At 42.5% G+C, this 25,677-nt stretch overlaps 2 protein-coding genes, 1 non-coding gene and 1 pseudogene across 3 annotated transcripts; 2 read left to right on the top strand and 2 right to left on the bottom strand.

Annotated features, from left to right (window-relative positions):
- Positions 1-231: 231 nt before the first annotated feature.
- Positions 232-7,059, top strand: GDF3 (growth differentiation factor 3). Its single transcript, XM_070407900.1, has 2 exons — positions 232-499; positions 6,230-7,059. Exons 1-2 carry the CDS (start codon positions 232-234, stop codon positions 7,057-7,059), a joined length of 1,098 nt encoding a protein of 365 aa, XP_070264001.1.
- A 1,058-nt stretch (positions 7,060-8,117) lies between these two features.
- LOC139007737 (U6 spliceosomal RNA) lies at positions 8,118-8,224 on the bottom strand. Its single transcript, XR_011470902.1, has one exon. It is a non-coding gene; the product is annotated as a U6 spliceosomal RNA (small nuclear RNA).
- Positions 8,225-14,911: 6,687 nt separating this feature from the next.
- APOBEC1 (apolipoprotein B mRNA editing enzyme catalytic subunit 1) lies at positions 14,912-25,461 on the top strand. Its single transcript, XM_070410726.1, has 5 exons — positions 14,912-15,033; positions 17,162-17,189; positions 19,175-19,572; positions 21,694-21,812; positions 22,265-25,461. Exons 1-5 carry the CDS (start codon positions 15,018-15,020, stop codon positions 22,391-22,393), a joined length of 690 nt encoding a protein of 229 aa, XP_070266827.1. The 5' UTR covers positions 14,912-15,017; the 3' UTR covers positions 22,394-25,461.
- Positions 20,746-21,510, bottom strand: LOC139007366 (proteasome subunit alpha type-6 pseudogene; annotated as a pseudogene).
- Positions 25,462-25,677: the final 216 nt, after the last annotated feature.

Below are 25,677 nucleotides of genomic sequence, written 5' to 3'. Positions count from 1 at the left end.
ACACACTGGTAATCTTTGCTTTGTGTACTCATTTTCTGGAACAGTGGAGCTAGGGAAGAGAAAAAAAAATTGTGTCTTTTTACATCCAATTGCCTCTGAGGAGCTGGGAAGAGAGCAATTCACACTTGATTATCTTACATCAGATAAATTAGCAGCACCTGAATTGTTGGGAAGTCAGGAGCTAGAGCTCTCTTCAGCCTCACTAGCCAGCTTTGTCTCAGCTCAAAGGCCATGCCTCCTTCCCTGCCAGTCTTGGCTCTCAGCCTCTCCTTAACTCTGGCCTTGGGCCAGACATTCCAATTTCAAGAACATGCCTTTCTCCAATTTCTGGGTCTGGACAAAGTGCCTTCACCTCAGAAATTCCAACCCGTGCCTTATATCTTGAAGAAAATTTTCCACGATCAAGAGACAGCAGCCACCATTGGGATCTCACGAGATCTATGCTACGTAAAGGAGCTGGGAGTCCAGGGGAACATACTTCGACTTCTCCCAGATCAAGGTAAGGATATTGGAGTGTTTCCTAGAGGAAAAATCTGGCTTTTTGGGGGGTGGGGTGGGCGTGGGCAGGGGATGGCGTGAAGAAAGGAAAGAAGATGTAACAGTTACTGAGGGGTTCATAGAAAGTTGTGAGCTGGTATTTTATGGACTTTATCTCATTTAATCCCAACAAAAATCCTGAAAGGTAGGCTCAGATAGTAGAACCTGTAACCTATTCAAGATCATACAGCCAATGTGGAAGGAAAGTGAGGATTTAAAATAAGTTTTGTTTTTCTGAATCAACAGCTTTGTGCTGCAGTTTAGCTGGGAGGGGTGAGGGTGCAATTAGGATTCAGCCTTCCACTCTTTAGCCCACAATTTAGACATCTTGGTGTCTTTGGTATGGCAGGCAGGGGACTAAAATGTTGAGCTCAGTTTGCCCATGCGCCTAGCTTCTCTTCTCATACCTCCCACTACTTTTGTTGGATGAAAAAGGCTATTTTTGGCTTATGAATACAGAGCAATAGCATATGCCATTCTCATACTCTATATAAGGATCTGATTGAGTGCCATTTAATAATTTGCCAAACTAACCAACCAGCAAAATGACCCAGATCGGCTGTTAAAAGTTTATTATCCTGCCCAGTTCTTGCCCTTCACTCTTCCACCCAATTCTTATTCAAAGTCAGAAATGAGTGTTGTAATCTGCATTTCTATATGGCCTCCCAAGTGGTTCAAAGGCGGCCATGAGAGGCCTAATAGTTAGTAGTACAGCAACTAAAGATTGAGATTTGAATATTTATTTGTCCACACAGCTGTGTACCGGGAACAGTGTATGGCCACGAGAATACGGAGATTAAAGATAAAATTTGCTCTATTAGCTTATAAAAGGAAGGCAGACAAACGACTTCCATAAATACATTTGTATTAAGTATTACATTAGAGGCTTAGGGCCTTGGGGGTGTGGGTTCAGGGAAAATTTCTGAAGGGTTAAGAGGTAAGAGGAGCTTGTTTGAAGGGTTTTTCTTTGAGAGAGTAGAAAACAGCTGAAGTTACTTCCTTCCTCAATGGAAATTAAACTTTGGTTTTTGTGATAATAAATCATATCAAATAATGGTGTGTGTGTGTGGGGGGACACAACATAATCTCACTATCATCTCCCCCTAACTCTTCCCCTAGAGAAAACCAGCATTAGCAGTTGTATATTCTTTCAGACTTTTCTTTTTTGCATACATAATACTAATAATGGAAACTTGTAATCTAAAAAAAAAAAAAAATGGGGTCATACTGTACATTCATTCCTTTATATTAGGAACATCTCACATAAGTCAAAACAAGTTGTCAACTTATTTCCATTTTAATGGTTGCATGATATTCCATTGTATAGATATGCTATAATTTGTGTAACTGATGCCCTGTTGATGGGCATGGATATGTAATAAATAACATAGTTTTACATCTTTACATCCACTTTTTTGTGTGCGTACACTTTTTCTATTATTTCCTTAGGATAAATTCTTAGAAGGGGATTGTTGCATCTCAGAGCAGGCACATTTATACTTACAGTATATAGCAAATGTCCTCCAAAATTTATACCCCACCATGAGTATAAGAAAATTCTCACTTTCCCACAATTATTTTTACATTTTAAAATATTTTTATTAGTTTATTATTTTAAAAATCTAAATATTGTTGAAAGTATTATGTATGTCCTCCTCCCTCCCTTTTACCCTCCACCCCCTCACTTCCCCACAATTGACAGCAATCCTTTTAAAAATAGGAACTTATTGCCCTGGCCAGTATGTCTCAGTTGGTTGAGTGTTGTCCTATTCATGGAAAGATTGCCAGTTCGATTCCCAGTCAGGTCACAAGCCCAGGTTGTGGGCTTAATTTCTCTTACACACACACACACACACACACACACACACACACAACTAAAAAGAAATAAAAATAGGAACTTATTGAAGTGTAACATACATTCAGAAAAGTGCTTATATCATAGAGAACAGCTTAATGACTTTTCACAGAAAACCAGCACCCAGATCAAGAAACAATATGGCCAGCACCCCAGAAGATCCTTCATGCTCCCTCTGATTAATCACTACTCCTCTACAGGGGTAACTTCTATTCTGATATCTAACATTGCATTTTAGTTTTGCCTTTTTTTGAACTTCATGTAAATGTGGAATATATCCTTTTTTTGTGTCTTGTTTCTTTCACTCAACATTATATTTATGAGATTTATCCATGCTGCATTTATTTGTAGTTCATTCCATTAAGATATAGTATTTCATTCTAATAACATATGACAATGTACTTATCTATGCTACATTGGATGCCCAGTAGGTACACTTTTAGCTTTTAATTTTTGTTAACCTGGGAGCAAAACACAATGTCATTGTTTTAATTTTAATTTTTTAATAAGGTGGAATAATGCCTTTTTAATTAATTAACTAATTAATTAATTATTGACTTCAGAGAGAGGAATGGGGAGACAGGAGGGAGAGAGAGAGAGAGAGAGATTGGTTGGCTGCCTCCTGCATGCATATAGTAGTTTTGTATTTTAATCTTTTCAAATCTGTCCATTCTGGCTTTTGTCTTCACATGCCTAAGGAATGTGATTTAGTGATATGAATAAAAAGGGAGGCCAATATACTAGAATTAGACCCCAAAATAAGGGAGATCAACTGTTCAGAGAGGTTGAGAAGGATAAGTACTGTGACTACACCCCTGCATCTGACAGTTAACAACCTTTAAGAAAGGTGTTTCAGTGGAGTAGTAAAGTAAAAGAGTAGGAAAATAGCAGGAGGCTATCCTATATAATAAAAGGCCAATATGCAAATTATCTCCTTGACCGGGAGTTCAACCAAGGGGCGGGGCTGGACTGCCAACCACCCATGGCCACTCTCCCCAGTCAGCCTGACCAGATTGGCCCCAATTGGGGCGGGCCAGCTGGACCCCACCCATGCACGAATGCATGCACCAGGCCTCTAGTAAGTAATAAGTAGAGATAGCAAATGTAGACTGATCTTTTAAAAAGATGGTCAATGAGAAGAAAGGGAGAGATGATACATTGGGCTTGAAGAGAAAAGTGGGTAATTTTAAATGCATTTTTTTTTATTTATTAATATTAAAAAAATATTTTTATTGATTTCTGAGAGGAAGGGAGAGGAAGAAAGAGATAGAAGCATCAATGATGAGAAAGAATCATTGACTGGCTGCCTCCTGCACATTGGATTGAACCGCAACCCAGGCATGTGCCCTTGACCGGAACTGAACCTGAGACCCACGTTCTGCAGGCTGATGCTCTATCCACTAAACCAAACTTGCTAGGGCTATTTTTTAATTTTTAAAAAAATGTTTGTTCCCCAGTCAGGTCGAAACGGCCCCGGTGTGGTAGGGACGACCCCGGTGAGGTTGAAACAGCCCCCGTGAGGTAGGGACGACCCCAGTCAGGTCGAAACGGCCCCGGCGTGGTAGGGACAACCCCGGTCAGGTTGAAACGGCCCCGGTGTGGTAGGGACAACCCCGGTGAGGTTGGAACGGCCCCCGTGAGGTAGGGACGACCCCAGCCAGGTCGAAACGGCCCCGGTGTGGTAGGGACGACCCCGGAGAGGTTGAAACAGCCCCCGTGAGGTAGGGACGACCCCAGTCAGGTCGAAACGGCCCCGGTGTGGTAGGGACGACCCCAGTGAGGTTGAAACGGCCCCCGTGAGGTAGGGACGACCCCAGTGAGGTTGAAACGGCCCCCGTGAGGTAGGGACGACCCCAGTCAGGTCCAAACGGCCCCGGTGTGGTAGGGACGACCCCGGTGAGGTTGAAACAGCCCCCGTGAGGTAGGGACGACCCCAGTCAGGTCGAAACGGCCCCGGCGTGGTAGGGACAACCCCGGTCAGGTTGAAACGGCCCCCGTGAGGTAGGGACGACCCCGGTGAGGTTGAAACAGCCCCCGTGAGGTAGGGACGACCCCAGTCAGGTCGAAACGGCCCCGGCGTGGTAGGGACAACCCCGGTCAGGTTGAAACGGCCCCCGTGAGGTAGGGACGACCCCGGTGAGGTCGAAACGGCCCCGGCGTGGTAGGGACAACCCCGGTGAGGTTGAAACGGCCCCCGTGAGGTAGGGACGACCCCAGTCAGGTCGAAACGGCCCCGGTGTGGTAGGGACAACTCTGGTCAGGTTGAAACAGCCCCGGTGTGGTAGGGACAACCCCGGTGAGGTTGAATCGGCCCCCGTGAGGTAGGGACGACCCCAGTCAGGTCGAAACGGCCCCGGCGTGGTAGGGACAACCCCGGTCAGGTTGAAACGGCCCCCGTGAGGTAGGGACGACCCCGGTGAGGTTGAAACAGCCCCCGTGAGGTAGGGACGACCCCAGGCAGGTCGAAACGGCCCCGGCGTGGTAGGGACAACCCCGGTGAGGTTGAAACAGCCCCGGTGTGGTAGAGACAACCCCAGTCAGGTTGAAACGGCCCTGGTGTGGTAGGGACGACCCCGGTGAGGTTGAAACGGCCCCCGAGAGGTAGGGACGACCCCGGTGAGGTTGAAATGGCCCTGGTGAGGCTCAGACGGCCCTGGTGAGGTTGAGACTACTCCAGTGAGGTTGGGACAAATAAAGGGGACCAGTATGGACTGATGAACAGGTGTAGATACAGAAGCAGAGCAACATTGAACAGAATGTTAAACTACAATGGGGAGCCTGGGGAGGGTTGGGGGGGGGGGGGGATTAAGAGACCAACTGAAGGACTTATATGCATGCATATAAGATTAACCAATGGACACAAGACACGGGGCGGGGGGGGGCGGGGGGTAGGGGCCGGGGGAATGTCATGGGGGGGAAAAAGGAGACATATGTAATACTCTTTGTAATACTTTAAGAAATAAAAATTATTTAAAAAAAAAAAAAAAAAAATGTTTGTTAGTTCTTAGCCAAGGGTATTTTTAAAAAGATATTTTTATTGATATCAGAGAGGAAGGGAGGGGGAGAGAGGGATAGAAACATCAATGATGAGAGAGAACCATTGATCAGCTACCTCCTGCATGCCCCCCACAGGGATCGAGCCCTCAACCCGGGCATGAGCCCTTGACTAGAATGAAACCTGGGACCCTTCAATTTGCAGGCCAACACTATCCACTGAGCCAAACCAGCTAGGGCAGGGGTGGGCAAACTTTTTGATTCGAGGGCCACAATGGGTTCTTAAACTGGACCAGAGGGCCGGAACAAAAGCATGGATGGAGTGTTTGTGTGAACTAATATAAATCCAAAGTAAACATCATTACATAAAAGGGTACGGTCTTTTTTTTTTTTTTTTAGTTTTATTCATTTCAAAGGGGCTGGATCTGGCCCGCGGGCCGTAGTTTGCCCACGGCTGAGCTAGGGCCAAGAATATTTTTCCCCATTGATTTTCAGAGAGAGGGAGAGGGAGGGGGAGAGAGAGAGAGAGAGAGAGAGAGAGAGAGAGAGAGAAACTTTGATGTGAGAGAGATACATCAATTGGTTGCCTTCTGATCACTTCATAAGGTATACAAGTGTCTAATTGCTATGTTGTGCACCTGAGACTAATATAATATTGTATGTCAATATTTTAAAAATATATTAAAAAATGAGGAGTGAAATAAATAAATCCTCCTTTTGAGTTCAACGGATTATTTCCTGCCCTTACTTTGTATATGTGATATACATTTAACATTGAACATTTAGGTGGATATAAAGTAAAACATATTACAGTGACCCTCACATCTCTCTGTTCTTATCTAGGTTTCTTTCTTTACTCCAAGAATCTTCCTCAGGCCTCCCCTTGCCTACAGAAGCTCCTCTACTTCAACCTGTCTGCAGTTAAAGACGAGGAGCGGTTAACGATGGCCCAGCTGGGCCTGGACTTGGGGCCCAACACTTACTATCGCCTGGGGCCAGATTTGGAATTGGTTCTGTCCCTGGTCCAGGAGCCTCATGTGTGGGACCGGTCCATTCCTAAGCCGGGTAAAATGTTTGTATTGCAGTCAGTACCATGGCCTCAAGGTGTCCTTCACTTCAACCTGTTGGAGGTGACTAAGGATTGGAGTAATAACCCTCAGAAGAACTTAGGCTTGTTCCTAGAGATACTGGTCAAAGGACAGAGAGACTCTGGGGTGAATTTTCAGCTTGAGGACACCTGTGCCAGACTGAGATGTTCTCTTCATGCTTCCCTGCTAGTTGTGACCCTCAACCCTAAGCAGTGCCACTCTTCTTCCCGAAAAAGGAGGGCAGCCATCCCTGCCCCTAAAGTTTCTTGCAAGAACCTCTGCCATCGTCACCAGCTATTCATCAACTTCCGGGACCTGGGTTGGCACAAGTGGATCATTGCTCCCAAGGGGTTCATGGCAAATTACTGCCATGGAGACTGTCCTTTCTCATTGACCACTTCCCTCAACAGCTCCAATTACGCGTTCATGCAAGCACTGATGCATGCGGTTGACCCGGCGATTCCCCAGGCTGTCTGTATTCCCACCAAGCTGTCTCCCATTTCCATGCTTTACCAGGACAATGATGACAATGTCATTCTACGTCATTATGAAGACATGGTAGTTGATGAATGTGGCTGTGGGTAGGCTGTCCGAAATAGGAATCTAAGGAGTGTTCTTAGGGTAAAGCTTTTAATAAAACTACCTACCTGGTTTATGAGCTGTTGGATATGAAATATCAATATGTTTATAATTTGTCTTTCTGGAAAATCCATCATGATTGATGATGTCCCAAATGACACACACACACACACACACACACACACTCACTCACACACAGCCTTCGGGCCAATGCTCTATCCACTGAGCCAAACTGGCTAGGGCATAGGTGTTGGGGTCCAACCCCAACGGGTCCAGGGATCCCCAAAGGTGTGGACGGAGTCGGCGAAGAAGGAATGACATGGAGACTGGGTTCAGTTCATCAGCATAGCGAGGTTCTCCCTCCAGGATCTCCAGCCAAGTTCTGTGTACAGGTTCTCTTGCTAAGTTCTCTAGCCAGTCTCTGTCCAGGTTCTCTTGCTATGTTCTGTCTAGGTTCTCCAGCCAAGTTCTGTAGCCAGGTTCTGTCCAGGATCTTTTGCCATGTTCTCTCCCTAGGTTCTGTCTCTAGGTTCTGTGTCTAGGTTCTGTCTCTAGGTTCTGTGTCTAGGTTCTCCAGCTAGGTTCTGTTTCTAGGTTCTGTCTAGGATCTCCAGCCAAGTCCTGTGTCTAGGTTCTGTCGTCTGTTGTCTTGTTACATCTGTATTTATACCAGTTGATTCCAATCCTATCAATTTCTATTCCAAAGGTTAGGGCATTTCTTATCTCCATTCCAGGGAGTAAAGATTATGTAGCTTAAGCATGATTGTTTGTAGTTAAAGTGATTAACTACCCACCTGGCACTTAGTTAAGGGGTTGTATCCCCTCCCTAACCTCAGGTAAAAATCCCCAACTGGGGAAACAACCTTTCTCGGAGAGGTGACCTTGGTTAAAACACATGGCGCTAAGGAGAGCAAACATATTAAGAACAATATGCTATATATGCCAGGTCCCTTGAAACATATGCTGTGCAGATGTTTCTTTCCTGCAGCGACTGTGTCAAGCAGCAAGGATGGACCGGCTCCCAGCACATAGGAATCTTTTATTTATTTTATTTTATTTTATTTAAAAATATGGAATGCTTCACAAATTTTTGTGTCATCCTTGCGCATGGGCCATACTAATCTTCTCTGTATTGTTCCAATTTTAGTATATGTGCTGCCGAAGCAAGCACCATAGGAATTTTGTAATTGATATTGTTTTCAGAGAGATTCAGAGGAAGGGAGAGAAAGAGAGAGAGAGGAGATTTGTTCCACTTATTTATGCATTCATTGGTTGCTTCCTGTATGTGCCCTGACTGGAGATTGAATCAGCAACCTTGGCATATCAGGACAATGCTGTAATCAACTAAGCTACTCAACCAGGGCTATAGGAATTTTTAAAAAATCACCAATATCTACAGTTAATTTAATGGCTGCAAGAGATATAATTATTTAGATTCCTATTTTACTTAAGAAAATGTTTGTCATTGGGCATTGTGTTTGCAATTTTCATGGTGGAATAGTGGTATCATTGTTCATATCTTTGAAAATTTTCAGTTAAAAGTATAACTCGACTCTTCTATAATTAGTATAAAATATATTGATATGCGTGATATGCATATATTATGGGGTAAAATGCAAAATTCACATGGACTTCAAATATAGAACTTTACAGATAGTAGGATACTTTGGGTTATATCAGGAAGTAAGAGGTTACTTACCTCCCTTGTTAGGAGAACTAAAGTGGGAAAGTTTGTTACTACCTTAAATCAATCTCACCATTCCCCCTGGATTATTGCTACTACTTTTAGTCTGATCTTTTGTTTTTATTTTTGGGCTTTAAAAAATGTAGATTATGCCTTGGCTGGGTGGCTCCATTGGTTGGAGTGTCGCTTGTACGCCACAAGGTTACGACTTCATTTTCCGGTGAAGACACATACCCAACTAGGATGCATAATGGAGGCAGCCGGTCAATGTTTCTTTTTTCTGTTTGTGTTTTTTTGTTTGTTTTTTTTTAGGATGGAATTGCTTTTATTGGGGTGGGAGCTGCAGGCCTGCCCATGGTCAGGTTAGTGTTCTGTCAGGAGGTGCCTGAAAGCCTGGTGACTCCACCTGGCACCTGCCCGGGTTAGTGGAACATGCAAAGCTCAGTCAGAGGGTGGATACCAGGGGCTGGGTGGAACAGGAGGGGTGGCCCCTGGCTGGGCTGCCTGAGTCAGTGCAGACAATCCATCCGGCATCCCCGGGCCCAGTGAAGGGCTGTGGCTCCCTGAGAGAGACAGGTAGGCAGGCAGCACCCCAGACAGGACTTTAGAGGCTCAAGGAGCCACAGGGCACCCCCAGGAGAAAAAAGCCTGCTGGAGTCCCAGCCATTCCTAGCCAGGGCCAGCCACCCCAGGTTCACCAGGAGGGCCTGTCTCTCACCCCAGGCCTCGGGGCCTGGTGTGCCAGGGGGACACAGAAGGTACTTATTAGGAGCTGAGGCTGAAAGGCAGAAGCCAGAGGCCTGAGGTCTCAGGAGAGTGTCAGGGTCTGGAGGCAGGAGACCAGGACAGAGCCAGGCCAGCTGGCTCTACTGACTGGACCGTCATCTTCCCATGCGGAAGGGACTTTTCCTGGTCGATGTTTCTCACATCAATGTTTCTCTCTCCTTTTCTGTCTCTCTCTCTCCAACACTACTTTTTAAAATGTAGATTATTATAATTTAACTGTATTACAAATATATGTAAAGATGCCTGCATAACCCTCCCAGTCCCTTTTCTCATCCTTCTAGTGAAATCACCATCCTGAATTTGGTATCCATCTTTCCCATTCATTTCTTTATAATTTTACTACATGTGCTTGGGATCCATTAACAGTATAAAGCATTGCTTCACAAATATGTAAACTTTATAGAAACAGGAGAATCGAAGATGGCGGCATAGGTAAACACCGGAGACTGCTGCCGCAAACAACCACTTCAAAAATACAACTAAAAGATGGAACGGACATCAACCAGAACCACAGGAAGGCTCGCTGAGGAGAGACTCTTCAACTAGAAGCAAAGACAACAGCATTAGGAGGCTCAGAGGAGGCGCAGTGTGGAAAATTTAAAGGTACGGGGGTGCGCGCGCAAAGCGGGCTGGTGGCTGAGGGCGCGGTTGTCGTTTTCAATCACAGAAAAAAGCCTGTGAAAAGGGAGTCACAGACTCTGAGCTCCAGATCCGGGCGAGTCTCTAGGGACCCAGACTCAAACGGGAGAAGCGGGACTGTTTGGCTACAGTCCCTCCGAGGTTTGCAGCGGTTGCTGGGACAGAGAGGCAGAGCCCCTTGGGACGGACTGAGAGCAGCCATAACTGCTCCCCCCCGCCCGCCCTGTTGAGCCTGCCCCGCCCAAGCCCTGCGCAGAGCCATTTGCCGGATCGCCTCAGGCAAAGACTAGATTAGCACCTCCCCAGAGGACAGAAGTTTTCCACACAGCTGATTCTCACAGCCAGTCGGCCTGGTGGTCAAATCCCTCTAGCATTAACTACAACAATCAAGGCTTAACTAGAACAAGACTGCGCACAAAGACCACAAGGGGGTGCACCAAGAAAGCATAAAAGATGCGGAGACAAAAACACATGACAGAAATGGAGGATATGGAGCTAAAAAACGCAATTTTGAGGGCTTGCAATAAACTTGAGCAGAGCCTCACGAAAACTATTGAGACCCTTGATGCTACGATAAAGAAACTAGAAATTAAGCATACACGGACTGAAATAAAGAATGTTATACCCAATAGCAGACCAGAGGAGCGCAAGAATCAAGCCAAAGAATTGAAATGCGAAGAAGCAAAAAACACCCAACCGGAAAAGCAAAATGAAAAAAGAATCCGAAAGTGTGAAGATAGTGTAAGGAGCCTCTGGGACAGCTTCAAGCGCACTAATATCAGAATTATAGGAGTGCCAGAAGATGAGAGACAGCAAGATATTGAAAACCTATTTGAAGAAATAATGGCAGAAAACTTCCCCCACCTGGTGAAAGAAATGGACTTAGAGGTCCTAGAAGCGCAGAGAACCCCAAACAAAAGGAATCCAAAGAGGACTACACCAAGACACATCATAATTAAAATGCCAAGAGCAAAAGACAAAGAGAGAATCTTAAAAGCAGCAAGAGAAAGAAAGTCAACTACCTACAAGGGAATACCCATACGACTGTCAGCTGATTTCTCAACAGAAACTTTGCAGGCCAGAAGGGAATGGCAAGAAATATTCAAAGTGATGAATAGCAAGAACCTACAACCAAGATTACTTTATCCAGCAAAGCTATCATTCAGAATTGAAGGTCAGATAAAGAGCTTCACAGATAAGGAAAAGCTAAAGGAGTTCATCACCACTAAACCAGTATTATACGAAATGCTGAAAGGTGTCCTTTAAGAAGAGGAAGAAGAAAAAGGTAAAGATACAAATTGTGAACAACAAACATGCATCTATCAACAAGTGAATCTAAGAATCAAGTGAATAAATAATCTGATGTACAGAATGAACTGGTGATTATAATGAATCAGGGACATAGAAAGGGAATGGACTGACTATTCTTGGGGGGGAAAGGGGAATGGGAGATTTGGGAAGAGACTGGACAAAAATTGTGCACCTATGGATGAGGACAGTGGGTGGGGAGTGAGGGCGGAGGGTGGGGCGGGAACTGGAAGGAGGGGAGTTATGGGGGGGGGAAGAGGAACAAATGTAATCTGAACAATAAAGATTTAATTAAAAAAAAAACTTTATAGAAACAATATTGGGGTTTATTTTTCTCTCAGTTTATTATTTCAGAGACTAGAGGCCTGGTGCACAAAAATTTGTGCACTGGTGGGGGAGGGAGATAGGGGGTGTTCCTCAGCCCTACTTGTGCCCTCTCACAGTCTGGGACCCCTCTGGAGATAGCCATCTGCTGGCTTAGGCTCGCTCCTTGGGTGGCAGATGGCAGACCCGATCCCTTGGTGCCTGCCCCACCTCCCCGGGTCGTGCACATGGCAGGGCCGATCCAGAGGTTGGGGCACCACCCCGGGTTGGGTTGCACATGGACACCCACTGCCCCAGGTCGCAGATAGCAGGCCCGGATGGCAGCAGGGCAGGCAGGATGGTGCTGTCCCGCCCTGCCTGCAGTATGCAAATTAGCCACCATATTTGTTAGCGGTTAATTTGCATATCACGCTGATTAGCCAATGGGAGGCATAGTGAAGGTACAGTCAATTACCATGTTTGTCTATTATTAGATAGGATTATTACAGGTTGATACAAGTATGGATATAATTGATTTTTTAAAATGCTGAATAATAACCCACTACAAACGTATTATACAATTGATTTATTCATTATTCTGTTATTGGACACTGAGGACATTCAAACTGCTAGAATCATTCCATAAAATGGACACAAAACTTTAAAAAAAATATTTTATTGATTTTTTACAGAGAGGAAGGGAGAGGGATAGAGAGTTAGAAACATCGATGAGAGAGAAACATGGATTAGCTGCCTCCTTCACACTCCCTACTGGGGATGTGCCCGCAACCAAGGTACATGCCCTTGACCAGAATCCAACCTGGAACCCTTGGGTCCGCAGGCAGACGCTCTATCCACTGAGCCAAACCGGTTAGGGCTGGACACAAAACTCTTAACAATCTATTTGTTTAGATAGGATTTCAGTGTAGGGCAGCAGTGTATATGGGCAACTTATAAAGAGAATGAAGAGGCTATAGAGATTAGAGGGCAAATCCTTTTATATATATATATATATATATATATATATATATATATATATATAATATTTTGATTTCAGAGAGGAAGAGAGAGAGATAAAAACATCAATGATGAGAGAATCATTGATTGGCTGCTTCCTGCATGCTCCCTACTGGGGGTTGAGCCTGAAATCCAGGCATGTGCCCTGATGGGAAATCAAACTGTGACCTCTTGATTCATAGGTCAGTGCTCAATCACTGAGCCATGCCAGCCGAGCAGTTCTGAGTTTTCTAAAACAGAATAGAAGATGGGTCAAACATTCAATAGGAATTCTAGTAGACACAAATTTAAATTATATACCATCTTCACTATTGCCTATGTGCCCCCTATGACTGTGTTTTACTGTATTAGTTTCCTATAGCTGCTGTAAGAAATTTCCATGAACTTGGTGTAAAACAACATAAATTATCTTACAACTCTGGTGGTCAGGAGTACAAAACAGCATCTCACTGGGCTAAACTCAAGATGTCAACAAGGCAGCATTGCTTCACAAGGCTCTAGGGAACAATCCATTTCCTCGCTTTTTCCAGCTTCTAAATGCTGTCCTTGATCCTTGAATCATGGTCCCCTTCCAGCCAGTAATTACATCATTCACATCTCTACTTCCATCTTCACATGTCCTTCTCTTTTGCCTCCCTCTTTTAAGGGCCTATGTGATTGGACTGGGACTACCCAGACAATCCCAGATTATCTTCCTACCTCAAGATCCTTACTCTAATTACCTCTTCAAAGTTACTTTTGCCTTTATACTTACTGGTTCCAGGGATTAGGAGGTGAACATCTGTATGTCTGTGTGTGGAGGGGATGGGGGGGTCATTATTCTACCTATCATGAAATCCTTGGCTTCTAAATGACCTTCATTTATGATGTGGCACTTCTGCTCCTTCTTCAACACTCACCTGCCACTTGAAACAACTGCTTCATCTTGTGGAAGCTCCAGTTTGACTTTCATAGTTCAGGAAAGTCGTATATTTAGGGCTCGGGTGTTGTCTCCATAGGATTTGAGATTCAAAGTTCAGGGGCTGTAGATTTGAGAACCTAGAGGGAGCTTTAGGTCTCGAGAGGAGAGTGACCCCAGTTCTGGGAGTGTATGCTAAAACTCAGAGAGCTTGACCCAGGTTTTGGACAACAGGGGACAATGGCAATAGGGAATAAGTATAGTATTCACTTTTTTTTATTATATTTTTTATTGATTTCAGAGAGGAAGGGAGTTGAAGAGAGAGATAGAAACATCAATGATGAGAGAGAATCATTGATTGGCTGCCTCCTGCACGCCCCCCACCGGGGATCGAGCCCACAACCTGGGCATGTGTCCTTGACCAGAATTGAACCTGGGATCCTTCAGTTCGCAGGCTGACACTCTAGCCCAGGGGTCCTAAAACTACGGCCCGCGGGCCACATGCAAATACAAGTATTGTATTTGTTCCTGTTTTGTTTTTTTACTTCAAAATAAGATATGTGCAGTGTGCATAGGAATTTGTTCATAGTTTTTTTTAAACTATAGTCCGGCCCTCCAATGGTCTGAGGGACAGTGAACTGGCCCCCTGTTTAAAAAGTTTGAGGATCCCTGCCTAGCCATTGAGCCAAACCAGCTAGGGCAGTATTCACTTTTTAGGGGAGGATAAAAAAAAACATAAGTGGACTTGGCCTTACATTTAGCTCTGGTTTCAAGAAGGAAGAGAGATCAGTTAAGACTTGTCACCTAATTACCTGAGTCAGAAGTCAAAGTCCTTCTGACTTTGCATCTGTCAGTGCCCCTCCCCTTTCCAACAAGATTTGGGGCAAAGAGCAAAGTAAGAGGAAGTTATAAATAAATTCTCTCTTCTAGTTGTTCTTTCTCTGTTCTCTCCAAGAAAGAATGATGTGTCAGTCTTGCCTTAACCTTAATTTAAAGGAAAGGGAAAGTTTAAAAAATTCATATAATATTAGGGAAGAACTTTGTAATTCAGATATCCTAAGGGATTTACTCTACAGCATTTATCATTTGCACCAAAAGCTTTCTTGTCAACCCATTGATGCTAACCTCACACCAAATTCTCTCTTAATCTGCTACCTGTTTGTACAGTCTAGACACCCAGTAAGTGCCTGAGACTCAGGAATGAGTCATTCTCTGCTCAATCAGGTGACAGCAGTCACTCCCGAAGAAACAATCTTAAGGCATGTTGTTGACAGGAGCAATCAGCACAATATATAGCTCCAGGGGAGAAAATCAGTGGCACACAGCGCCATGGCTTCTGTCGCAGGTAAAATGGATCGAGGTCCTGTAAGCTTCATAGTCTTGAAAAGTGTAGAAACTCTGTGTGTGTATGTGTGTGTCTTACTTGTGTTCTTGGGTATTTTCCAACTTTCCTATTTATTACTACATTAATGCTATTTTTAAAAATATATAATTTCACTTTATTTGAAAATTGTCTGCCTCCCTGTAGACATTATTTTTTTTAAAGGAGATTAATCTGCTGAATGGTGACTGGCTGTGCTTGGTTAAATAAGATTTGTTATAATTATTAATATTAACTATTGACATACACAAATAATTTTAAACAAATGACACTAAATCAATGCTTGTTTCACTACGATGAAAAAATTAAATATACAACTGTTAAATAATAATTTAAAATAACATCAGAAGTGGTACCACAAGGACATGCTAATTATTTAAGGTTTAGTTAGTTAACTTTAGAAAAATTCATGGGAGAGGTAGAACACTTCAGGCTGTAGAAGGAAATGATTTTCAGATGAGGTGGAATTTGAGTGTGGATTCTAAAGAGGTAGAATTTAGGTTGGCAAAGGGAAGGCATTTCCAGGTTGGTTGACACAAAGACTTTGAGAGAATTTACAAAGGTTGTGTTTGGAATATACTAAGTGCACTGGTGAGGTTAGAGAAGAGTTTGTGGAAATAATCTACAGTGAAATTAGAAGGCAAATTTGAAGTGCTGCTATAGTGAGGGCTTTCAATGCCAGGCTAAGGAAATTGAGGTCGACCTTTTGGTAAAAGAAAATCTCCGGAGAACTTGCCAATAGCATCGACATGATTGAAATAAAGCTCTAAACACTTTTACCTGGCCTTTGATGCCTTCTGGACTGGAAGCAGAAAAGACTGGAAACAAGGAGACCAGTTAGGAGACTGTTGCAAGAGTGTGGGCATGATGTGATTGGAAATAATACAGATATCAGTTTTGGGAGAATTTTGCCACCCTTGAGATCATCTATGCAGCAGGATTTTGCTGTCAATGCCTCAGTAACCACTGGGCTCCAATTGAAATCTGGTTCTCTTTCACTAGTTCAATAATATTTTTCTACATGCTCTTTGACAATGCTGCCTGCCCCCCCTTTTTAAACTCATCACTTATGCAGATGTCTTTTCTCCTTTCTCTTGAATTGTGGTTCAAAAATATTTGTGAACATTAAACCAATGGTGTTCCAGCTTCTCTCCACACTGCCAATGACTCTTTCTGTAAGCTATAATCGTAATTGAGATCATCGTAACTTAAAACATAAAGCTTTACGAAATAATACAGACTCCCTGTACATTTTGCTTAGTTTCCACCAATAGTTACATTTTGCAAAACTGTAGAATAATATCACAACCAGGATGTTAACATTGACACGGTCCATCAATTTCATTCAGATTTCCCCAGTTTCACTTGTAGTCATTTGTGTGTGTGTTTAGCTTTATGCAATTTTGTCACCTGTATAGGTTTGTGTATCTGCCACCACAGTCAGAGTTAAACAGTTCCCACAGTACAGATCTGTTTTATTGCCCTTTTATAGCCAAATCCTCCTCCTTCCTGCTTCACCGCTGTTCTTAATCCTTGATAACTATTTATCTGTCCTTACTTCTAAAACTTTGTCATTTTAAAGTGCAACTAAAGCCCCGCCATTATGGCTCAGTGACTGAGCATTGGCCTGTAAACTGCAAGTTCATGATTCATATTCTGGCGGATGCACATGCCCGAGTTGCGGGCTTGATCCCCAGTGTGGGGCTTGCTGGAGGCAGCTGATCAATGATTCTCTGTCATCATTGATGTTTCTCTTTTTTTTAGATTTAAATTCTTTATTGTTTAAAGTATTACATGAGTCTCCTTCCCCCTCCCATTGACCTCCCCCAGCCGCTCCCACCCCCCAGCACATGCCCTAACCCCCCTACTGTCTGTGTCCATTGGTTATGCTCATATTCGTGCATTTGGTTGATCTCTTACCCCCACCCCCCTGCTTTGCCTCATAGGTTGGACAGTCTGTTTGATGCTTCTATATCATTGATGTTTCTATCTCTCTCCCTCTCCCTTCCTCTCTGAAATCAATAAAAATATATTTTAAAAGTGCTACTCCATTTGTGTATGTTACTTGACATACTCATCTCTTGGTCAACAGGTTCTTCAGCTGGTGATCCCACCTTGAGGTAAGAATAATACTGTCAGTCTGGCCCAGTAGCTGTTAGTTAGAGCATTGCCCCAATATGCCAGGTTATGGGTTTGCTCCCCTGTCAGGGCACATACAAGGATCAGTCAATTAATGCATAAATAAGTGGAACAAAAAATCTCTCTCTCTAAAAATTAATTTAAAAATTTAAAAAGAATAATACTGTCATATTGTGCATTTAATTCAACCAAGAATAAGTGGGTATTAAGAGCTGGAAGACTATAGTTAACCTTATTGTTCCTTTCCTCTTTTACCATGTTCCCATTCTTTTTTTCCCCTTTTCCAACTTTATTCTCTATGATTATTGCTTTCTTTGTGTTTGTTCCTGTCTTTTGGTTTCTGTTGAAATAAATGACCTTCCAGCTTTGTTCTGTTATTGCCTTACTAATTCTCTTTTCTCTTTAGATCACATGTTTTTATAGCCATTAGTGAAAGGTCCAAGGAACGGATTTGTCACTTTCATTTCAATTCCTGTTTTATATTATATGCCCATTTTCCAGACATATCATTATAACAGGGGACTTATGGTCAAGGAATATATTATCTTATGATGGTGGAAGGACTTACTTATGTAATAAATGAATGTGATACTTTAGGGGTGAATGAGAAATTATTAGAGTGTAACAAGCTTATTGGAAAGGAGAGTCCTCAGCACAATCCTGAGTTTCCTAAGTCACAGCTTGGACACAAGGAGACGCCATTGACAACAAGTTGAATTTCTTTTTTATGAGGTATTAGTGTATAGAATTTAATATGAAGGAATCCTGAGGCTAAATTACTCTCCTCTTAGGCTTGGCAATAGAATTTTATTATTGACTAGAGGCTTGGTGCATGAAATTTGTGCACAGGAGGGGGGGGGTGTCCCTCAGCCTGGCCTGTACCCTCTCTAATCCAGGACCCCTTGGGGGATGTCCAACTGCCGATTTAGGCCCAATCCCTATGGGTTACTGGCAGTTACTAAAAATTCTTTGTTAATCCCAATGGGTTAACAAAAATAGACACAAAAATTCTCCAACTACCCATCCCTATGACAAAATTCATAAGTTGATTCCTATGGGGCCTAAACTGGCAGTTGGACATCTCTCTTGCAATCCGGGACCGCTGGCTCCTGACCACTCACCTGCCTCCCAGCCTGATCCCCCTAACTGCTCTCCCCTGCTGGCCTGATCCCACTAACTGCTCTCCCCTCCCAGCCTGATCCCCCTAACTGCCCTCCCCCACTGGCCTGATCCCCCTAACTACTTTCCCCTGCCGGCCTGATAATTCCTAACTGCCTCTGCCTTGGCTCTGCCACCATGGCTTTGTCCAGAAGGACGTCTGGTCTAATTAGCATATTACCCTTTTGTTAGTATAGATTTGAGGCTTCTACGCCTGAGAAAATCTAGTTGGAGTTCATCAAGGAATAGTAAATATTGACAATTGGAACATGGCACCTCTAAGAGTGAAACAGAAAGATTAGGATATAAGGAGAAAAAGGACACATTTATACCTGAATTCAAGACTAATAAGCACGCCAAAGCCGGTTTGGCTCAGTGGATAGAGCGTCGGCCTGGGTCCCGGGTTCGATTCCGGTCAAGGGCATGTGCCTGGGTTGAGGGCACATTCCCAGTGGGGGATGTGCAGGAGGCGGCTGATCGATGTTTCTCTCTCATTGATGTTTCTAACTCTCTATCTCTCTCCCTTCCTCTCTGTAAAAAGTCAATAAAATATATTTAAAAAAAAAAAAAAAGACTAATAAGCAATGGTATAGAGGGAGTGGTAACCAAATAACAAGAGTTGGGAAAAAATATCTTTACTGTGTTTGTGACAGAAACTCTGATAATTCAAGCAGACCTCCCCAAATAACTTTTAGATATAGAGAAAAAAAAAGTATCCCAAGATTCATGTTTTAGATTTTCCTTATAGAAAAAGGGAGCATTAAATGATTTTTAAATTTCCTCTAAAAATTGCATGACAATATTTTAGGAGAAGAATCGAACCCTGGGACTTTGAAGCAATCTTTGACCCCAGAGAACTCCGTAAAGAGGCCTGTCTGCTCTATGAAATCAAGTGGGGCACGTGTCACAAGATCTGGCGTCACTCAGGCAAAAACACCACCAGGCATGTTGAAGTCAATTTTATAGAAAAAATTACTTCAGAAAGACAATTTTGCTCATCCACCAGCTGCTCCATCATCTGGTTCTTATCCTGGAGTCCATGCTGGGAATGCTCCAAGGCTATTACAGAATTTTTGCGTCAACGACCTGGTGTGACTTTAGTTATTTATGTGGCACGGCTTTATCACCACATGGATGAACAAAACCGACAAGGACTCAGGGACCTCATTAAGAGTGGTGTGACTCTCCAGATCATGACAACCCCAGGTAAAAACAATAAACCAAGAACTTAAGTGTTTATGAGAGACTGTGGTGGCAGCCAGGAGATTGATTATCCCAGAGTAGAAGTCTCAAAAGTTAAAGTTCAAAATAATATAGAAAGCACCAGGTCTGAAATCCATAGCAGGGAAAGTATCAAAAGAATACGAATCTGTTTTCTACTTTGCCATTATGGCCTCTCAGCCATCTTTGAATGAACTGTTTTGTTCTTTTCAGGGATTCAGGGAGAGTCTAGTCCATCTGAAGTAGCAAATGGGCCAGAGGGCTTTAGATATGTTATATATACTAGGGGTCCGGTGCACGAATTTGTGCACCTTGAAAGGAACTGTGGGATGCAAGGCTGCAGTAGGCACAGAGGCGGGTCTCGGCCCATCCTCTGCTCCCCCGCCCAGCCACTCCTGCCATGGCCCCTGGTCCCCTGTCTGCTGGCAGCCCCGCTCCCTCCGCCCCTGCTCCCATGCGCTAATTGTGCCTCCCTATGGCGTGGAACAATTGGGGCTGGTGCCAGCCGCAGGTGCGAGTGGTGGCTGCTGCCCGTATTGCCCTCAGGAAGGTGGAGAAGCCTTCTGGGGTGATCACGGCCAGCAGCGACCCCTTGCACCCACTGATGGTGCCAAGCAATTGAGACCAGCTCCAGGCACCAGCAGCGGCTCTGGCACCAGCAGCAGGTATGAGCAGGGCCAGCACTGGCAGCAGGTGCAAGCACCGGGCGGGACTGCAGCACATGGTAGCAAAGAATTTTTAGTAACCACCAGAGGCTTGCCTGATGACAGCGACTGGCACCCCACCTTGGTCTGGTGCCCCCGCTCACCTGCTCCACCATACCGCCACAGCCGACTCCCGCCATGTTCCACGCACACCCCCTGGTGGTCAGCGCACGTCATAGTAACCTATTGTTCAGTTGTTCCACTGTTCGGTCTATTTGCATATTAGCCTTTTATTATATAGAATATATAGTGACCCCCCCCCAATGTATACACACTTAACAGCTGCTCAATTGATGTTTCTTTTCTTTTTTTTTCCAAAAGCACTGTTTTTATTTATATAGAGCCCTAACTGCTTCAGTGGCAGGAGGAGTGGGAGAGGTTCCTTTTTCAATCCAAGGACCTCCATAATGTTCATCAGTTGTTACCAAACACACAGGCAAGTGGCGCAATGGATTTGGCAAACTGACTACAATGTTTAGTCTCTCTCTGCGAGAGCAGCAAGATGAGCATCAATCTCTGCTTCTGTAAGAATCCTGAATTTAGGATTTTCAACTGTAACTACTCCAACTTCTATTTCTGAAGTTTTGAAATCAATTGATAGAACAGTAGACAGGCAGGTAATCACAGTTTCCACTGTCTGTTCAAATGTCCAATCAAATTTCTTCTTCACTTTTTTTTTTCAAGAAAGCTGGTTGACTCAGTTTGTTTAACGCTTGCTGCAGTGGCTTTAGACCCACAGTAGTAACCTGCCAGATCACACTTGTACACCTGAGGGCCTTGTTCTTCATCTATACCAATTAAAATCATACAACAACCAAGGGGCCTCATTTCAGCATTCTGTGTGTAGACCTGAGAAATATCAGCAATTCTTTTACACAGCATGTCCACAGGAATCTCAATAGCCATACTTGTGTTTCCAATTAGCTGCCTCATAGCGTGCCCTCTGTACCTGGGATCTGCTGTCAGCTGTCATTTCTGTCATCATACAGCCAATGTTTTCAGTTATCTTGAATAAGTGAGTCACTGTGCTGGAATCCAATACTTTGTCAGATACTTTCTTCTGTGTGACAATTACTGCACAGTCTTTCCCTCTGACAGCTACTGATGTAAGGCCATCCTGGTTAATAGCCTTAAAAGCATATTCTACTTTGGTAAAGCCAGCCCTTGGGTGAAAAATGGTAATGTGGCAGTCAAAACCAGCGCTGGAACCACGGGACATGTTGATGCAGCCACTACTTCAAAACGGTCTCCTCAATTGATGTTTCTTTCTTTTCAGATTTAACCCATTGGAATTAATAATTATTGAAAGTGTGTATACATGTTTGGAGACACTCGGTATTTAAGTTCAGCTTTCTTTAAGTAACTTTTTTTGGTATTTGTTGAATGATTTGTGTTTCCTTAGAGTATGATTACTGCTGGAGGAATTTTGTCAACTACCCACCTGGGAAAGACACTCACTGCCCAATGTATCCCCCTCTGTGGATGAAGCTATATGCACTGGAACTCCACTGCATAATTTTAGTAAGTTATTTTAAGAGACAAAGATTCTTATGCAAAAAAAGAATAGCATCCTCCTTCAAACTTCTTTCTGGATAATTTTGACATGTACTCTCCTTATCATTTTGTCATTTATATTAGTTTTTTAACTTCTTGACCTATTTTAAGAAAATGTAAGACAATCTCTTTGTGGAAAATAAGTAGGAAAGGGACATGGATGAACTGGTCTAAGATATATGTGGACTCCCTATTAATTAGATACTATTGTTACTACAACACATACTGGCTTTACAGAATTGCAGATATTCTCCTTTACCATATTGGTGTGTATCATTCTATTGAAGAAATGTGTTCCATTTGTACTCTCTTGAGAATAGTTCAATGGTCTTTTAACTGGTGCTATAAAATGTTTGTGGTAATAGTAGAATTAAGAAAAATATTAGCTTACCATTTTATTTTATTTTATTTTATTTCAGAGTCTTCCTCCCTGTTTAATGATTTCAAGAAGATGTCAGAAACAGCTTACATGGTACAGGCTTAATCTCCAAAATTGCCATTACCAACAGATTCCACACCATATCCTTTTAGCTACAGCGTGGATATAACTTCCTGTGACTTGGAGATGAATAGAATGATTCTTTGCAGGCAATGATGATTCACTAATGATTGAATGTCATTAGTTAGAATCTAGAAATTTTTTGTTTCTGTTACTATAAATTTACAAACTATAAATTATCTGAAAAATAAAGGACTATCCCATTTACAATAGCATAAAAATACATAGGAATAAATTTAACTAAGGAGGTAAAGACTGAAAACTATAAGATATTGATGAAAGAAATTGAAGAAGACACAAATAAATGGAAGGATATCCCATGTTCATGGATTCAAATAACTAATATTATAAAAACATCCATACTGCCAAAACCGGTTTGGCTCAGTGGATAGAGCGTCGGCCTGCGGACTGAAAGGTCCCAGGTTCGATTCCGGTCAAGGGCATGTACCTGGGTTGCGGGCACATCCCCAGTGGGAGATGTGCAGGAGGCAGCTGGTCGATGTTTCTCTCTCATCGATGTTTCTAACTCTCTGTCCCTCTCCCTTCCTCTCTGTAAAAAATCAATAAAATATATTTTAAAAAAAAAAAAAACATTCATACTACCGAAAACCATCTATAGATTCAATGCAACTCTATCAAGATTCCAATAGAATTTTTTCACATAAAAAAAAAATACAATTCTAAAATTCATATGGAACCATAAAAGACCTGAATAGCCAAAGCAGTCCTGAAAAAGAAGAACAAAGCTGGAGGCATTACAAGTCCTGATTTCAAACTATATTACATATCTATCATAATCAAAAGAGTATGGTATTGGCACAAAAACATAGACCAGTGGAACAGAATAGAGAGCCCAGAAATAGACACATATAAATGTGGTTGATTAACATTTGGCAAGGAAATCAGGAACACAATGGGGAAAAGGTAGTTCCTTCAGTAAATGATAGTCACATACAAAAGGATGAAATGGGACTTCTATATTACACCCCTCACAGACATGATTTTAAAATGGTTTAAAGACTTAACTGTAAGGCTTGAAACCATAAAACTCCTAGATGAAAACATGGGGAAAATCCCCTTGACCTTAGTCTTGCAATAATTTTATGGATATTATACCCAAAGTGAAAGCAACAAAAGCAAAAATAAACAAGTGGGACTATAGCAAACTAAAAAGCTTCTGCACAGAAAAAGAAACAGTCAACAAAATGAAAAGGCAACCTATGAAATGAGAGAAAATATTTGTAAACCATATATCTGAAACAGGGCAAATATCTAAAATATGTAATGAACTCATACCACCCAGGATCATGGATTGTGTTTTCTACTGCTGTTTCGCAAATCACCCCAACACTTTGTGGATTAAAACAACAATATTGATTATGTCACAGTTTATCTGGGTCAGGAATTCAGGAGCAACTTCGTGTGCAAACTATCAGCAAGGGCTGCAGTCCTCTCAAGGCTTGACTGAAGCTCCAGAATGTGCTTCGCAGATGGCACATCACATGGCCGGCAAGTCGGGGGAGGTCTCAGTGTCTTGCCATGTAGTACTCTCCCGGGGGCTGCTGAATATTTTCACGACTTTGCAACTAGTTTCTTACGGAGCAAATGGTCTAAGAGAAAGCAAGGTGCAACTTGCCATGTCTTTAATGACTAGGTTTTGGAATTACACATTATTTATTCTGCCGTATTCTATTGGTCACACCCCATCCAGCCATGATTCCATGTGGGAGGGGACTACACAAGGACTTGGATCCCAGAAGGTGGCAATCGTTGGAGGCCATCTTGGGTTTTACATGTAGGAGCTTCCACTGTGTTTTTCAGGAAAAATAATGATATGAAGCCAATTTCTAAGAAGAAGCTAAAGGGAAACAAAGAATAAAGTAGCTTCTATATTTATTTGTTTCTGAATCAGAACATCATAAGATTTAATTGATGGTTTATTATTCAGAATTTATAGAATGATTTATTGTTGTAATTGAGTAGCTATACACACACACACACACACACAGGTTATTATTTTGCTTACACTGCAGTCTAATGCAAGTTGGGTGGGAATGTCATTGAGGGACTCCAATTCTTTTCATCTGATGACTCCATCTTTCCTATGGCCTTGGAGTCCTCTACTGAATTCTCTACATTTCATTTATCCAGCACCCAGAGGAGAGAGAGAGAGAGAGAGAGAGAGAGAGGAGAAGGAGGAGGAAGAGGAGGAGGAAAAGAGGAAGAAGAAGAGAGAGGAGAAGGGAGGGAAAGAGAGAGAAGGCATTAAGTAGTATGAAAGAATGCTTTTTTAGAATTAAGGATTGACTGGCTATGGAAAACATCAACCCTGCACCCATTCACTAATCAAAAATCAGTTATGTGGCCCTACCTAACTGTAAGGGAGGCTGAGAAATTCAGTCCAGTCCTGTGCCCAAGAAGAAATGAAAATGGGCTTTGATGAACACATAAAGTGCCTGTCACAATGAGGAAACTAGGACACGAGACATTATGCTACTTGACCAGGGTCAGTAGGGAATGTCAGGGCAGAGGTGGAACTAAAAATAAGAGTCTTTTTTTTTCCGGGGTATTCAGGATATATCAGTAATCAATGCATCACTGACTTTCATGGAGTCAGACTCGCCCAGTCATTTGCCTGGCTTGCCTTCCTGGGTTAGCATAGGGATAAGGCAGTCTCTTTCTGGGGCATAAATACAGGCTGGGGATTTATTAGATGTCTATATGAAGAGTATTTGTGCCTTTTTAAAACTCTTGTAAAAGTTGTTCTTACAAAAATGTTTATATTAGAAAAAACTCTTAAAGATAGGAGACAGTTTCTCATATGAACTTATAATACTTTTTTACTTTATTTTACAAGAAAAATAGTGGAAATCATTCATGTTTTTAAAAGTCTCATTTGTTTCAGTTTTTAGGAAGCTGACAGCTTTGTCTTATATACTGAACATTTTTCTCCATACTCCACATCCCACTTACTTACCTCCAGTCATTTTATTCTTGTTTAAAGGTTTTTGTTAATTTGAATAATTGTATGATTTGAGAAGTTAGTATGGATAAGACTTAAAAATTTTTAATGGTAGCAATTAAAAACTATGTGATAAAGTTATGAAATACTATAGGAATTTTAAATAAATAGATAACATTAAATAGTTCTGCTTTCTACTTGATTTGCCTCATTCATCTTTATATCATCAGAGCTTAAGTGAGTGGCTATTATAGGATTTGCTTGATTTATGAAAAATAAATTATTTAGAATTATTAAAAATACCATGAGGGAATATAAGGAGCACTGTCTATATGTCAGAAAACCTAAATATATTCAACATTCTGTCACCT

This window comes from Myotis yumanensis, unplaced genomic scaffold (genome assembly GCF_028538775.1).
Source record: "Myotis yumanensis isolate MYYU_CA2020_CCGP unplaced genomic scaffold, mMyoYum1.0.hap1 SCAF_3, whole genome shotgun sequence".
Classification (NCBI taxonomy): domain Eukaryota; kingdom Metazoa; phylum Chordata; class Mammalia; order Chiroptera; family Vespertilionidae; genus Myotis; species Myotis yumanensis.
The sequence above is the reverse complement of the archived record's forward strand: the minus strand, read 5'-3'. Positions and strand labels throughout refer to the sequence as shown.